At 36.5% G+C, this 13,153-nt stretch overlaps 1 protein-coding gene across 1 annotated transcript; it reads right to left on the bottom strand.

Annotated features, from left to right (window-relative positions):
- Nucleotides 1-6,161: 6,161 nt before the first annotated feature.
- Nucleotides 6,162-7,154, bottom strand: LOC130592198 (uncharacterized). Its single transcript, XM_057396393.1, has 2 exons — nt 7,005-7,154; nt 6,162-6,916 (listed from the first exon to the last, which is right to left on the bottom strand). The coding sequence occupies exons 1-2, from the start codon at nt 7,098-7,100 to the stop codon at nt 6,221-6,223; spliced, it is 792 nt and encodes a 263-aa protein (XP_057252376.1). The 5' UTR covers nt 7,101-7,154; the 3' UTR covers nt 6,162-6,220.
- Between the last annotated feature and the right edge of the window lie 5,999 nt (nt 7,155-13,153).

The following is a 13,153-nucleotide window of genomic DNA, read 5'->3' on the forward strand; positions in this document are numbered from 1 at the left end:
GGATGGAGATCCACCAAACTAATATGGTTCACTATCTTTCTTAGTGACTGACTGCCGTTACAAGAATGTTATTTTCTCTCTAGTGTTCTTCCAATTATGTTGCGTAAAAAACACGTCAATGACCTCTCTCTCCCTTTTATATGCCTTCTTTTTTCCCTTGGCTTTTCCTCTACAAAAATGAATTCACTAATTATTAAATTAACTTTGGTGCTTCAATCACGGGAGATCTTCTCCATTTACGCTCCAACGTCATGATTCGTGCTCTTAAACGGCTGAATTTATGCCTCACTACACTCCTTCCTTATTGAGCTGGACTGTTGCCACTTAATGCTCTGCTCCAAGCTAGCGTCCCTCGCTGTGTCATCAAGTCATAATTACTTTGTCGTCATGTCAAATGGCATCATGTCGTCGAGTCATCACATCGTTGCGTCAGTGTCATCCTGTCAAAAAAATTCAGCCATAACAACTTCCATGTAGCGGCATAGTAGTAGTCGAAAGCTTTGATTGTTTTATTTTATCCATATGAGCCACGAAGGCAATATAAAGTACAAAGACGAGGAGTGGGGGTTCGAACTTGAGATCTATCGTTTAAATCACCTCCATCTTAACCACTATGCCAAAACATTCTTAGTTCGAAAGATTTAATTGTGATTAATATATATTGGACATACAATAGTCTTTGTGGGAATTGGTTTTTCGAGCTCGTGATTAGAATTTGCGGCTCGAGCTCGGCTCGTTAGCTCGATTAGGCTCAGGCTCGGGTCGTGAGCTTGATTAGGCTCGGGTCGTGAGCTTGATTAGGCTCGGGTCGTGAGCTTGATTAGGCTCGGGTCGTGAGCTCGTTTAGGCTTGACTCTTCTCTATCTTTTTTGTTTTCTTTTTAATTTTTTTTTTACCTTTTCTTTTTATCTTTCTTCTATTATATACCTTAGTTAATATCTTAAAAGAAATACTTAATATAATTTTTAATATATATAAATAATTTTTTAATATAATTTTTTTTTAAATATAAATATTTTTTTTAATAAAAAATATTTTTTTAGTATAAAATGATAATCAAGTTGTTCACGAGCTTTACGAGCCGAGCTTTGCCTAACTCGGCTCGGCTCGTTTAAGTCTCGAGCCGAACCCGAGCTCGAGCTGAGCTTCAACTAGCCAAGATTTGATCAAGGTTTGACCGAACCGAGTCCGAGTTGCTAGCTCCCGAGCTTTTCATACTCATTATCACCACCAGAGGTAGGCATAGTGTATAGTGGCAGAGAATTTCATATATGGGAAAATAATTCATTATGTGAAGATGAAATATATATAGTAGTTAGGTAGTAATGGAATGTACATGTAGAAATGATAGAAGTAGAAAGAATGGGCTGTAGGAACACACTAAGGCCATGAATAAATTATGGTAGCTTTACTAATGGGTATTCAAGGAGTAACTAGTAGCTCATGGGATTAGGGAGTATAAACAATAGTAGTTTCATAACTTCATGCTTGGATACTAATGCTTTGTAGGGAGATTGTCATTAGACTGCAAATGATGTTTTTAGAGAAAAGGTGATTTGGACGAATATTACCTGTAAGAGGCAGTAGACAATAGCTTTTTTGGAACAATTATGCGGGTGCCATCCACTCCAGTGAATATCTATATGATATCCCTTTTATATTTCCTTTCTTGGTTATGGGTGGTTGGCAAAGCTACCCATTTTCCCCTGGATCTAGGACTCAAAGGTTGAGGCTATGACTTAGTCTCCTTGCTTTTCTCCAACTATGTTAAACTTTTTCACCAAGTATTATTTTCCCATATGTCGACAAACATTATCAAGTAAGTGGGGATGATTATCATAATAATAGGGATTACTTTGACTTAGTTTTATTTGCTTGTAACCACTTTTTATGATTCTAGGAACTTCTTGTATTGCCTCTTGTAAAATTTTGTTAGTCTAGTAACTTCTCCACGATCTTCTCCATAATCACACGTAGCTTCAACCACTTCTCCCATTGATATGTCCGTTGAATTTTTACCGTTAGCAGTTGGTTAGTTAGGCTTCCACATTCTCAGCCACTAACACACGCGCACTTCCACGTTCACACGCCTTGTTAACAGGTTGGTTGTTGTGGTTCCTAAATTGTAGGAACTACCTCAACGCATCTATTTTTGAGCGCTTGTTTAGGTTAGATTTTGGCGGCTCCTTGTTTATAGAAAAATCAAAAAGACTGCACACAAACTAACTAAACAGAATATTATGGAATCATAATATATCAAATTTTTACCTCCATAATATTAACAGTTTGTCACAAATAAAGTTTAACAACTTAATCTTGATTAAACTCCTAATCGATTCTTCATAAGTTATTTAACATATTATTTGTGAAGTCTAAAAATAAATAAACTAATTAAAACAAAAAGAATAAATCTAACAAAATAAAATAATCAAAACAGAAAGAATAAATCTAAAACACACGAAATTAAATCTAACTAAAAACGGACTAATAAAATAAAATAAAATCAAATAAACTTTAATTATTTGTCATTCTCAAAATAATGAAATAACAATACTCCCCGTTTTTTATTATGACAAATAATTAACAAAATTTTTTATGTTTTGATGTTTTGAAAGAAAATCTAAGGACTAAGACTATAACTCACAAAACAAATAAAATACACAAACTATACTTAAGTAAACTCTATTGAGACTGGGAACAGGATCAGACTTGACTGGGAACAGGGATGAGAAAAACATACATACGAACTAAGATAAAAAAATTTTAGACACTATATCTCTTCCCCCTTTGTGATTATCAAAACCAAGGAATGTACCTGCAGCACTAGAGAGTCAACAGTCTAGGCAGCAAGCAAGTTGCTCAAACATAGATCTCATAATATTAGCCATCCAAACACACAAACAAAATAGGCATGTAGAAAGCAACATTATAGACAACAGATACTTACGCAATATGCAGAGTAAAGCAGAAGAAAGTAAAGAAATTAAAGAGAAATTAAAAGTACTTCATGTGTCTCAGAAGGACACAAGAAGAGAAATCCAAAAGAGATTGTTTAATAATTACAGCCACAAAAAAAACTTGTTCGATTGTTCTAAAGTTAAGAGAAGTTAGGGTTTGGAGCGTTTGAAGAGAGAGGAGACCACAGAATCAATCTTGGAGAGCACACCATCCACCTTGTTCCTGATCCCCGTATCAGCATTTTTTATGGCAATCAGTTGTTGGTGCTGCTGAGAGTCCAGAACATTTACAGTGGCTTCAATGGCATTGATCCTGGTGTGTAGAAGGGTCACGGAGTCCTGAATTTCCTGGAGTAGCTTGTTGAGCCCAGTTGTAGACAGCAACGGAAAATCCACAGCAGTAGAATGAACTGGATCAGAGTCTAGGTGAATAAACATTGTTTCACCTTGATCCTGCTCCTTCAGAGACTTGGACCCAGCCAACCTTTGACTCTTCCTCACAGACCCACTTGGAACCCCCTCTTCATCCAACTTCCTCTTGCTACCACCTCAACCTTTACCGGAGTTTCTTCCCTCTTAAAATCTATCTTCCCATCACTAGTAGAAAAAAGGCTACTTGCTGCGGTTAAAAAGTGCCCTATTGCTGCGGAATAGGGCGCGCAGCAATTAAGGGCGCAGCAATAGGTATTAATAATATTGCTGCGGGTTTTAAACCGCAGCAATATTACGTAATATTGCTGCGGTTTTAATGACCAAACCGCAGCAATATAAGGAATTGTGGTGACATAAGGTGGCCCAAAAAGGTAATATTGCTGCGGTTTCTGGCCCAGAACCGCAGCAATATTACTTTTTTATAATAAAAAAAGTAATATTGTTGCGGTTCTGGGCCAGAAACCGCAGCAATATTACCTTTTTTTAAAAAAAAAAATTTTTTTTTGTTTTATATTAGGGAAGAGGAAGCTATATATGCAACCTTGATGAAGATATGCAGCAATATGCTAATAAATTTTTTGCATAAATTTCGGCAGAGCTCCGTTTGTAAATTGGATAAACCCATAATAGGGACTTAATTAACCTGTACAACAACCAATAACATCTCCGAATCCACCATCCAAGCAAATCAAAAATCCATCAAACAACCACCATGATCTCCAACATACATCATCCAATATTCAAGCCAACAAACCAACATCATATTCAACCCAACCAACATAAATACAATTCCATAATAATCCAACAAAAATATTTATATCACATGATAATCCATCACTACAAAGTTGGTTGTACAAGTGGCAATAATGTATATGTTCGTCTAAAGTTAGAACAAAAAAAAGAATATTAACATAAACTAACTAACCTATGCAATGCACTCATCAACAAAGTATCTTGCCCACTTATTCTTCACCTCATTGATTTGATCCTCCGTATAAGGATCTTTGGTAAAGGTTTGAGCAACCTGAAAATAATTTACCAAAGTTAGCATCAAATAGTTAAAATATATTAAATATGAAATGAATAATTATATAAACTTACTTTGTCCATATCCAACGAACCAAAATATGAAGCGAGTACGTCAAAAATCTACCGCATCACAAAATAACAGCACTCCGTGCCTCCTTGTTGTTGCGGGCACTTTATCAAAAGTTATAAGAAAATGAGAAAAATTACCGCATAATGAGAATAAAGTAAGCTTTAAATTGAATCAAGCAATTCGATCAATACATACCTCAACATATTTCCACAAAAGCTTCTCTCGACGAATTTTGTGGCCGCTCATCCGAAACCTCCTAAAAGCACTAGATAACACAACATTGTTTGATTTAGTCCTTAATTGTGGAATGTTACCATCTCAATTCATAAAAAGTATATCAAACATATATCAACTTACGCTATCATAGGCAATTTAAGCTTTAACTTCCGCTGTTTGTGATAGCTGGCAGAATCGAAGATATAAACTATCCCATGCACAGGACATATGACAAGTAGCATCCAATGTTGGCTATTGAAAGATTAAACAACAATAATTACTTGAAAAATCACATATCATGCAACAATAAATATTTGTAGATATTAAGAAAGAATATTACTCTTGAAAGATTGGCGCGAACATGATACTAGCATTTACATCGACGCATCCAACCATAGCATGCAGAATGTACTTTGTTACCTCCTCCGATGATGAATGCGACTCCATAACGGTGCTTTGCGGACACATCCAGCAAACACGTCCAATAGAATCCCCAAATCCAGCCAAGTCCGACTGCGTAGCCCTAAAAATTGGCAAAAGTAAACTATATGTGAAAAATACAACTACCATATAATTAAATGTTAAAAAAAAACATAATTTGATTATTGTTACCTCATGTAGACTTGGATAATAGAAATATTAATCATTTCTCCTCTCAAAAACTGACCAATATCCTCTTGGTCAGAAAAGCGGTGCCATCATCTGTCAAATAATGGAACAAGGATCTCGGCAAGGTAACACCAACAGCATCATCGTCTGCGACGGCAAGGGCAAGCGTATCTGCTAACTCCCTGCAGTCCTCAGTAAGGGAGTCCAAGAACGATCGATCGTCGATAACTGGACTAAACTGAGAAGCCGAACCGGCTGATGAATGCAACTGGCTAGAAGATCTAACAGCCTCCCCGAAATCCCTTTTTGTTTTTTAGGTGTCGGTGTAACCTAATAATTATTTTTCAAAACGGGCATAAGATTATGAAATTTTTAAATTGAAAGCTATTATATTTACAAAAATGGAGGCCTATATGAACAATTACCTCATCACTTAACATTTGTGCTAAATTTTTTGGCCATTGCACCCAAGTACCCAAAGCAGTAGCTGTAGTGTCGATCTCATATGCAGGGACGGGAACAGGTAGTGGCAAATGACCATATTTCTCTATAATTCGATGAATTTTCACTTTCAGGTGATCATTCATCATTCTAGACCCATGAATTGTAGTGGTCTCATCAAAAGCATAAGAATATGCATCTGGCACTAGACAAGTCTCTCCACTAGTTGGATCTACCAAATACAATCGACATGGAACCTCGTCCTAACAGCAACACGTAATATTGATATTATTTGAATAAAACACACATGTAAATATAATAATTATTTGTATTAGGGCGCCATGTATATAAGATAATATTTTGTATAAAGCACATGTATATATAATAATTATATGTACCTTCAGCTGAGGAAAATGAGTGTCTGATCCAGATAATGGAGTACGTAGATGAGTGGGCTGTGAAGCAGCTACCTCAGGAGATGGACCAGGAGATGGCCGAGGAGGTGGCCCAAGAGGTGGCCCAGGAGATGGCCCAGGAGATGGCCCAGGAGGTGGCCCAAGAGGTGGCCCAAGAGGTGGCCCAAGAGGTGGCCCAGGAGATGGCCCAGGAGATGGCCCAAGATATGGCCCAAGAAATGGCCCAAGAGGTGGCCCAGGAGATGGCCCAAGAGGTGGCCCAGGGTATGGCCCAGGAGATGGCCCAGAATATGGCCCAGGAAATGGTGAAGCAGATGTTGGAATAGGAGGCTGAGTCGGCTGTGTAGGAGGAGATGGCATAGCAAATGGTGAAGGAAAAAATGATACAGCCCAGGTGACTGAGTAGGTGGCTGTACATGAGAAGGAGATGGCCCACCAGATGGTGAAGAATATGGCCCGGTAGATGGATGTGAAGGTGAAATCATCACATTCTGCATATATGTGGCAATGTCCTCCCTCCACCTTTCACTCATTTTCTGTATGAGTGCCTCCTCTTGTTCCTTCATCGATCTCCTATAGTGCGTACGAGGTACGTGTCCAAAAGCCTTGGTATAGCCAACATTAACACCCCCAAAACCGTAACAGCGACCCGGATGATCTGGCTTCTCTCCAAGAGCCATAAAAAGGGCGTCTCTGTTACGAACCGGAATGAATTCACCCTTGGCTTGCTTCTCCTTGTACTCCAACTGCCCAAAAAGCAAGTTAACAGTAATAATGTAGTTAATAAATGAAAAAATATTCATGTCAAACTAAAAGTTAATTATAATGATATACATACGTATTTGTCAGCTGCTTTCTTTGTTTCCTCATCTGGAATGAATCTCTGTTTAGTAACAGGATCTTTCTTATGCATCGCGTACCACCAATCATCACCCCGGTTAAAACTGGAGGACACCGAGGACGTTGGTGTACTAGAAGACGATCCAGAATCAAAACTTGGTGGGCCGAATTTCTCCTGTCTCCACAACTCTCTAGCATCTCCATAACTCCTCTGACCTAAGTGGTGATGATGTGTGTTCTTCTTTGCGCTCTCAAGCGCCTTTTCTCGCTTTTTCTGCAAAATAAAAAAACACATTAAGTTAGTATAATATTATTTAAATCAATAAAACCAAGTTAATAATAAGAATACAAACTTACTATAGCATGATCTGACATCATCTTTTCTTTGAAAGTGGCCCAATCCTCCTTCTTGATGTGCTTGTATACGTCAGGCGGACTATCACCTAACTTCTCTTTTTTTGATCTAACTCTCGTCATTGTTATCCAGCCAGATACCAATTTGCTCTTAAAATCCCTCCATCTAACGTTCAGAGCAAACAAGTAGAGCTTCTTGTATCGAACCTCGTCGGGACGGTGAAACATGTTCTGTTTTTCAAAATAGGCTAAAATGACTAATTTTGGTTCCAACTAGTCTATATGTTGTATTTTCAATCAAATCTACCTATAAATACATCAAACTAAGTATATATGATATGTTAGAGTTGTTTATAACTTAAATTAGCATGAAACAAGTCATTTTCATTCATTTGGGAAGAAAAAGGCCCGAAATGGCCTAAAATGGCTAATTTTGGTTCCAACTAGGCTATATGTTGTATTTGCAATCAAATCTACCTATAAATACATCAAACTAAGTATATATGATATGTTAGCGGTGTTTACAACTTAAACTAGCATGAAACAAGTCATTTTTATTCATTTGGGAAGAAAAAGGCCCGAAATGGCCTAAAAGGGCTAATTTTGGTTACAACTAGTCTATATGTTGTATTTGCAATCAAATCTACCTATAAATACATCAAACTAAGTATATATGATATGTTAGAGTTGTTTATGACTTAAACTAGCATGAAACAAGTCATTTTCATTCATTTGGGAAGAAAAAGGCCCGAAATGGCCTAAAAGGGCTAATTTTGGTTCCAACTAGTCTATATGTTGTATTTGCAATCAAATCTACCTATAAATACATCAAACTAACTATATATGATATGTTAGAGTTGTTTATGACTTAAACTAGCATGAAATAAGTCATTTTCATTCATTTGGGAAGAAAAATACCCGAAATGGCCTAAATTGGCTAATTTTGGTTCCAACTAGTCTATATGTTGTATTTGCAATCAAATCTACCTATAAATACATCAAACTAAGTATATATGATATGTTAGAGGTGTTTACAACTTAAACTAGCATGAAACAAGTCATTTTCATTCATTTGGGAAGAAAGGCCCGAAATGGCCTAAAAGGGCTAATTTTGGTTCCAACTAGTCTATATGTTGTATTTGCAATCAAATCTACCTATAAATACATCAAACTAAGTATATATGATATGTTAGAGTTGTTTATGACTTAAACTAGCATGAAACAAGTCATTTTCATTCATTTGGGAAGAAAAAGGTCCGAAATGACCTAAAAGGGCTAATTTTGGTTCCAACTAGTCTATATGTTGTATTTGGAATCAAATCTACCTATAAATACATTAAACTAAGTATATATAATATGTTTGAGTTGTTTACCATAGTGTCTGTCCACATCACATCCAACAAGGTAGGAGAAATGTGTCTCCATGACCAGTTGATGTTCAGCTTCCGTATAGAAAGACCGATCCAAACACCATACTTGGCTCGCCATGGACCTAGTAAAGAAACAATTAAAAATCCAAATATGAAATTGTAATAAGCTAAGTATTATAAAATACATCTATTTACCTGTTGGTCATCCCAAATCATTGAACTCTAAGATCATATCTCCTGTGTTGTGGAGATTCATCGTGGGACCTCGTTTACTCTTTCGTGTTGCCTTTGGATTTCCACTTGACTTCTTCCCGCTCCCCTGTGCACCATAATATGTAGTGGTCTGACCTGAACCTAAGAATCAAAATAAGAAAATTAAATTAGAGAACGAACAAGTAAATTACATAATGAATGTTTAAAAAATAGAAATAAACGCGAACCTAACGGGGGTGGCTGCCCATCACCTGTCACCTCAATGCCAAGTAAGGCATTCCTATCAGCCTCTAGCTCAAATCTCTCCATCCACGCATCTAACGCATCTGCCTCACGATCACTAGCCTCTCCCTGGTCAGGCTCCTTTTCTGGGTGAAAAGGGGCATCGGAATCCGATGAATGCTCGCTCGAATCGTCACTAGCCATATCTGTAGCATATAGATAGAAACAAGATATAGTGTTAACGAAATTTAAAACAATATACATCATCACATCATTGTAACAAAATTCAAAACAAGCCAAATTACTCATACAGAACATTTTTTACCTTTAATTTTGGTCAATAGGTTGCTCAATGACTGTTATACCTTCTTGGTGATCCATTCGCATGTAACTATTTTCAGTATCAATGACTGTTATACCTTCTTGCTCAATGGCTAGCTTTTTATTTTACAACAGTAAAAACAGTGCTTTAAAAATGATTAGCTATAAATTATTGAGCGCGGTATATTAACCATAGTACCAAAAAGCATAATCCAAAAGCACAACACATATATGCTAATATATTGAGTCAAATACCACAATGTCACAGAAGGTAAAATCTAAGATATTCTATACATAAAGAAGATTTTCGACAGAAGCAGTTCCAATGGTATCAACTTCGCACACTTGATTTTCTACCACATGTAAGCAGTCATGTGTTACTGAACTACCCTTTGGAGCGGGTTCCTGATTTTCTGCCACAAGTAATCAGTCATTTGTTGCTGAACTACCCTTAGGAGCAGGTTCTTGTTTTTCTGCCACAGGTAAGCAGCAACATCAAACATCAGTAATGGTATTGGGGCCCATCGAAACAGACAGGAAGAGAAATTTTTGAAACATAACAGAACTATTAGGGAAAAAATAGAATTACAAGTCTACTTTTCCTCATAAAGCCATTATTGTGTCTCCATATTAAGAGTAAATAGTTTGGAAGTGTAGCCTCAATTTAAGTAGATAGTGTAAAAATAAAACAAATCAATTATGAAAGAGAGTTAGTTGGGGAACAACATACATTCATATGGAATATGAATAGAGGGAATGAAAATAGTTAGTGGAATGGTCCACATCACATTAATTCAGCGGGTGCTCTGGGAAGTATTTGCAACTAAAAATTTATATGTAGATCGACCAATATAGCAAGTATCCAGGACGATTATTTGTGGAACAAATCTTATGGCCATTTGGAAGGTGGTAATAAATGGTAGTAATAATAATGATTTTTCATGTTATATTGTAAAAATGTCTCAGGTAAATGCTTATGGTAATGGATCTCATTATCACTCAATGACACCTCTAAAATGGTAACAAATGATAATGATAAGTTATTTATAGGAAGGGAGGTATACGTGAATGGATAAGCATTACCATTGGGTTCACAAATTTACCTATTGATTTATACCATAACTATCATTTAGGACAGTCTGCCAAACATGCAAACAAATAATAAAATGAGCCATTATTGTGTCTCAATATAAACATAATGAACCTCATTCAGATGAACACATGACAACAATACTCGGTGAAATTATTAAAAGCTCATAAGATCAGCAAAATAACCTTCATATTATTTGCAATTGATGGGATGAATGAAGGAACATGGAAACGGTGGTCGACAATCTTCGTATGCTCCTCTGAACCTGGCATAATTGCTTCATTGACTTTTGGAACTTGTACATGCCAGTAATCAGCTAGCATCTTCTGCCTCCTCAATGCTTCTGGCATATTCTCCAGTGGATTCAAACGCATGCACTGAATATCCTGCCCAAGTATAAAGGAGATGATAACTATTTACTCCATGTATATCAACCACAGTCCTCCATTTGACATGATAATGATTACCTCATGATGAAAAGAATGTCCTTACATATTGAAGTGAAAGTTAATAAATTCTGAAAAGAATTTGTAGTTTGGCAAGTAAAAAGTTGGTCACTTGAGTAATAGAAGCGTTAAAAGTACTATGGAATATTCACAAATTTATTATCATTGTTATAGGTAATTGACATTCTTTTTGAAATGACATGTATAGAACAGCAATGAATTCACTTGGTTGTGCACTTCCACAAAAGTGTGCAATTTTCCCAATCTAAATCAAATAGGTTTTACATAAAGAAGATTTGTTCGGCATGTTCTATGATAGGTAGGAGAAGAGCCAACTAGACATCAAAGAAAAACAAGAGGAAGCAGAACCAAGTCAAAGTCCCAAGTTAATTATGAGAAAAATGTGTAGTAATATATAATGACACAAGCTTTCAACCAAAACAGCATGAGGTAATTGTACAGCAACAATTCAACAATGTCAAATCCTTAATCCAAATAGGACGGTGTTGGATGTAGGAGCCAAGATATCGTCTCCAAAGGTCATCTACAAAAATCCTCTACCTCCATTCCATTTTGTCAAATTGCTATATGCTTTTGTAAACCCTATTTCTTCATTACATTTTTAATGTCCATATTTGCCCCCCTGGCTTCCAAAAATCTTCATAGTTCCAACTTTTCATTATCTTTACGGTCCATCGCCCAATCAACGTTTCAAAACTCACATGCTAAAAAAAAAAACATAGTCTGTCATATCTTGTCGTCAATATCCGCAATATCAGCTTTCTTCCAAATATCTAATTCATAGTTCTATACCTTGTGATCCCACACATCCATCGTAAAATACACAGCTTTGAATATGACCCTTCCTAATGCTATGTTTTGCTTGAGTTAATTATCAAAAAATATTCATTCACTAATAATTCAACTATCCAATTTCCAATTAAACCATTAACCATCACAAAAAAATTCTTTCAATAACAATCAATTAATGAATTCTATTAACTAATAACCCCAATACCATACCCAAATTTACAAAGAACCATAATTTGCAATTAATTCTTTCACAACAATTAAAATTCACACATAGAACAATTAGAATTCTCTAACAATTAAAATGCACTAACAATTAATATTAACCATCACAGAAAAATAAAAGAAAAAACCTCAGATCCAGACAGTAGGCGGCAATGGTGGTGAAAACCGGAATGCATAGGCGCGATGGCTCACAAGCCGCTCAGGTGAAGAACTGAAGGACGAAGAACGGCTTCGTGTTATGCAGTGAAGAAGAACGACTTTGTGTTATGCAGTGAAGAAGAACGTCGAAGAAATAAAAATGTGAAGAATGCCTTCATGTTATGCAGCAAGCCATAGAACGAAGATCTATAAAGACCAGTCGCCCTTCTCTTCCTCTTGATTTTACTTTTGCCAAAAATTCTCCCTAATTTTCGATTTCAAAGAGGAGTGAGAGGGATTAGAGAATTAGGGTTTGAGATCTGAAGAGGAGAGAGAAAACAAGAATAGAGAGAGGAGTTAGAACAATCTAGAATCGTGGCCTTGAAAATCAAATGCTCCTGTTGACTAATTCAACCCAAGCATTTATAAAAAATTTAATGAAAATTTTTTCGAATGCTTGGGTTGATTAGTCAACCGGAGCACTTAACAAGTAGCAAAACATGTTTTTTCCCACAACAAGAATGTCACTCTTTTCCGTCCGCCAAAATGAGACGCTAAAAACACGGGATCGGACGCTAAAGAGCTTAGTGTCCGATGACGGACGCTAAAAGGCTGATGCAAAACCCCTGGTTGCTAATTGTCCAATTAGCGTCCGCTTAGTGTCCGAAATGTCCGAGTTACCGAAATGTCCGAGTTAGCATCCGCCTAGAAGGTTTATGACGCTAATTAGCGTCCGATCCTAATAGTTAGCGTCCGCTTATAAGCAGACGCTAACTATTAGGATCGGACGCTAATTAGCGTCCAACCTTCTAGGCGGATGCTAATGATTAGAATCGGAGGCTAAACATTGAATCCAAATGCTCAAACAGACCCATCATTATCAGCTTTCATTTTACTTTATTATTTTTATTCAATTCATTTTATTAACTTTCAATTATTATCTAAAAATGAACA

Source organism: Beta vulgaris, chromosome 7, assembly GCF_026745355.1.
Source record: "Beta vulgaris subsp. vulgaris cultivar EL10 chromosome 7, EL10.2, whole genome shotgun sequence".
NCBI lineage: Eukaryota > Viridiplantae > Streptophyta > Magnoliopsida > Caryophyllales > Amaranthaceae > Beta > Beta vulgaris.

What these genes read in the sequence shown, in the direction of transcription:
- LOC130592198 (XM_057396393.1), bottom strand. Translation starts at nt 7,100, where the DNA reads ATGATTGGTGGTACGCGATGCATAAGAAAGATCCTGTTACTAAACAGA. An exon ending in AGCAGCTGACAAATACGTAT is followed by an intron (nt 6,917 to 7,004) that starts GTATATCATTAT and finishes CTTTTTGGGCAG; the next exon opens with TTGGAGTACAAGGAGAAGCA.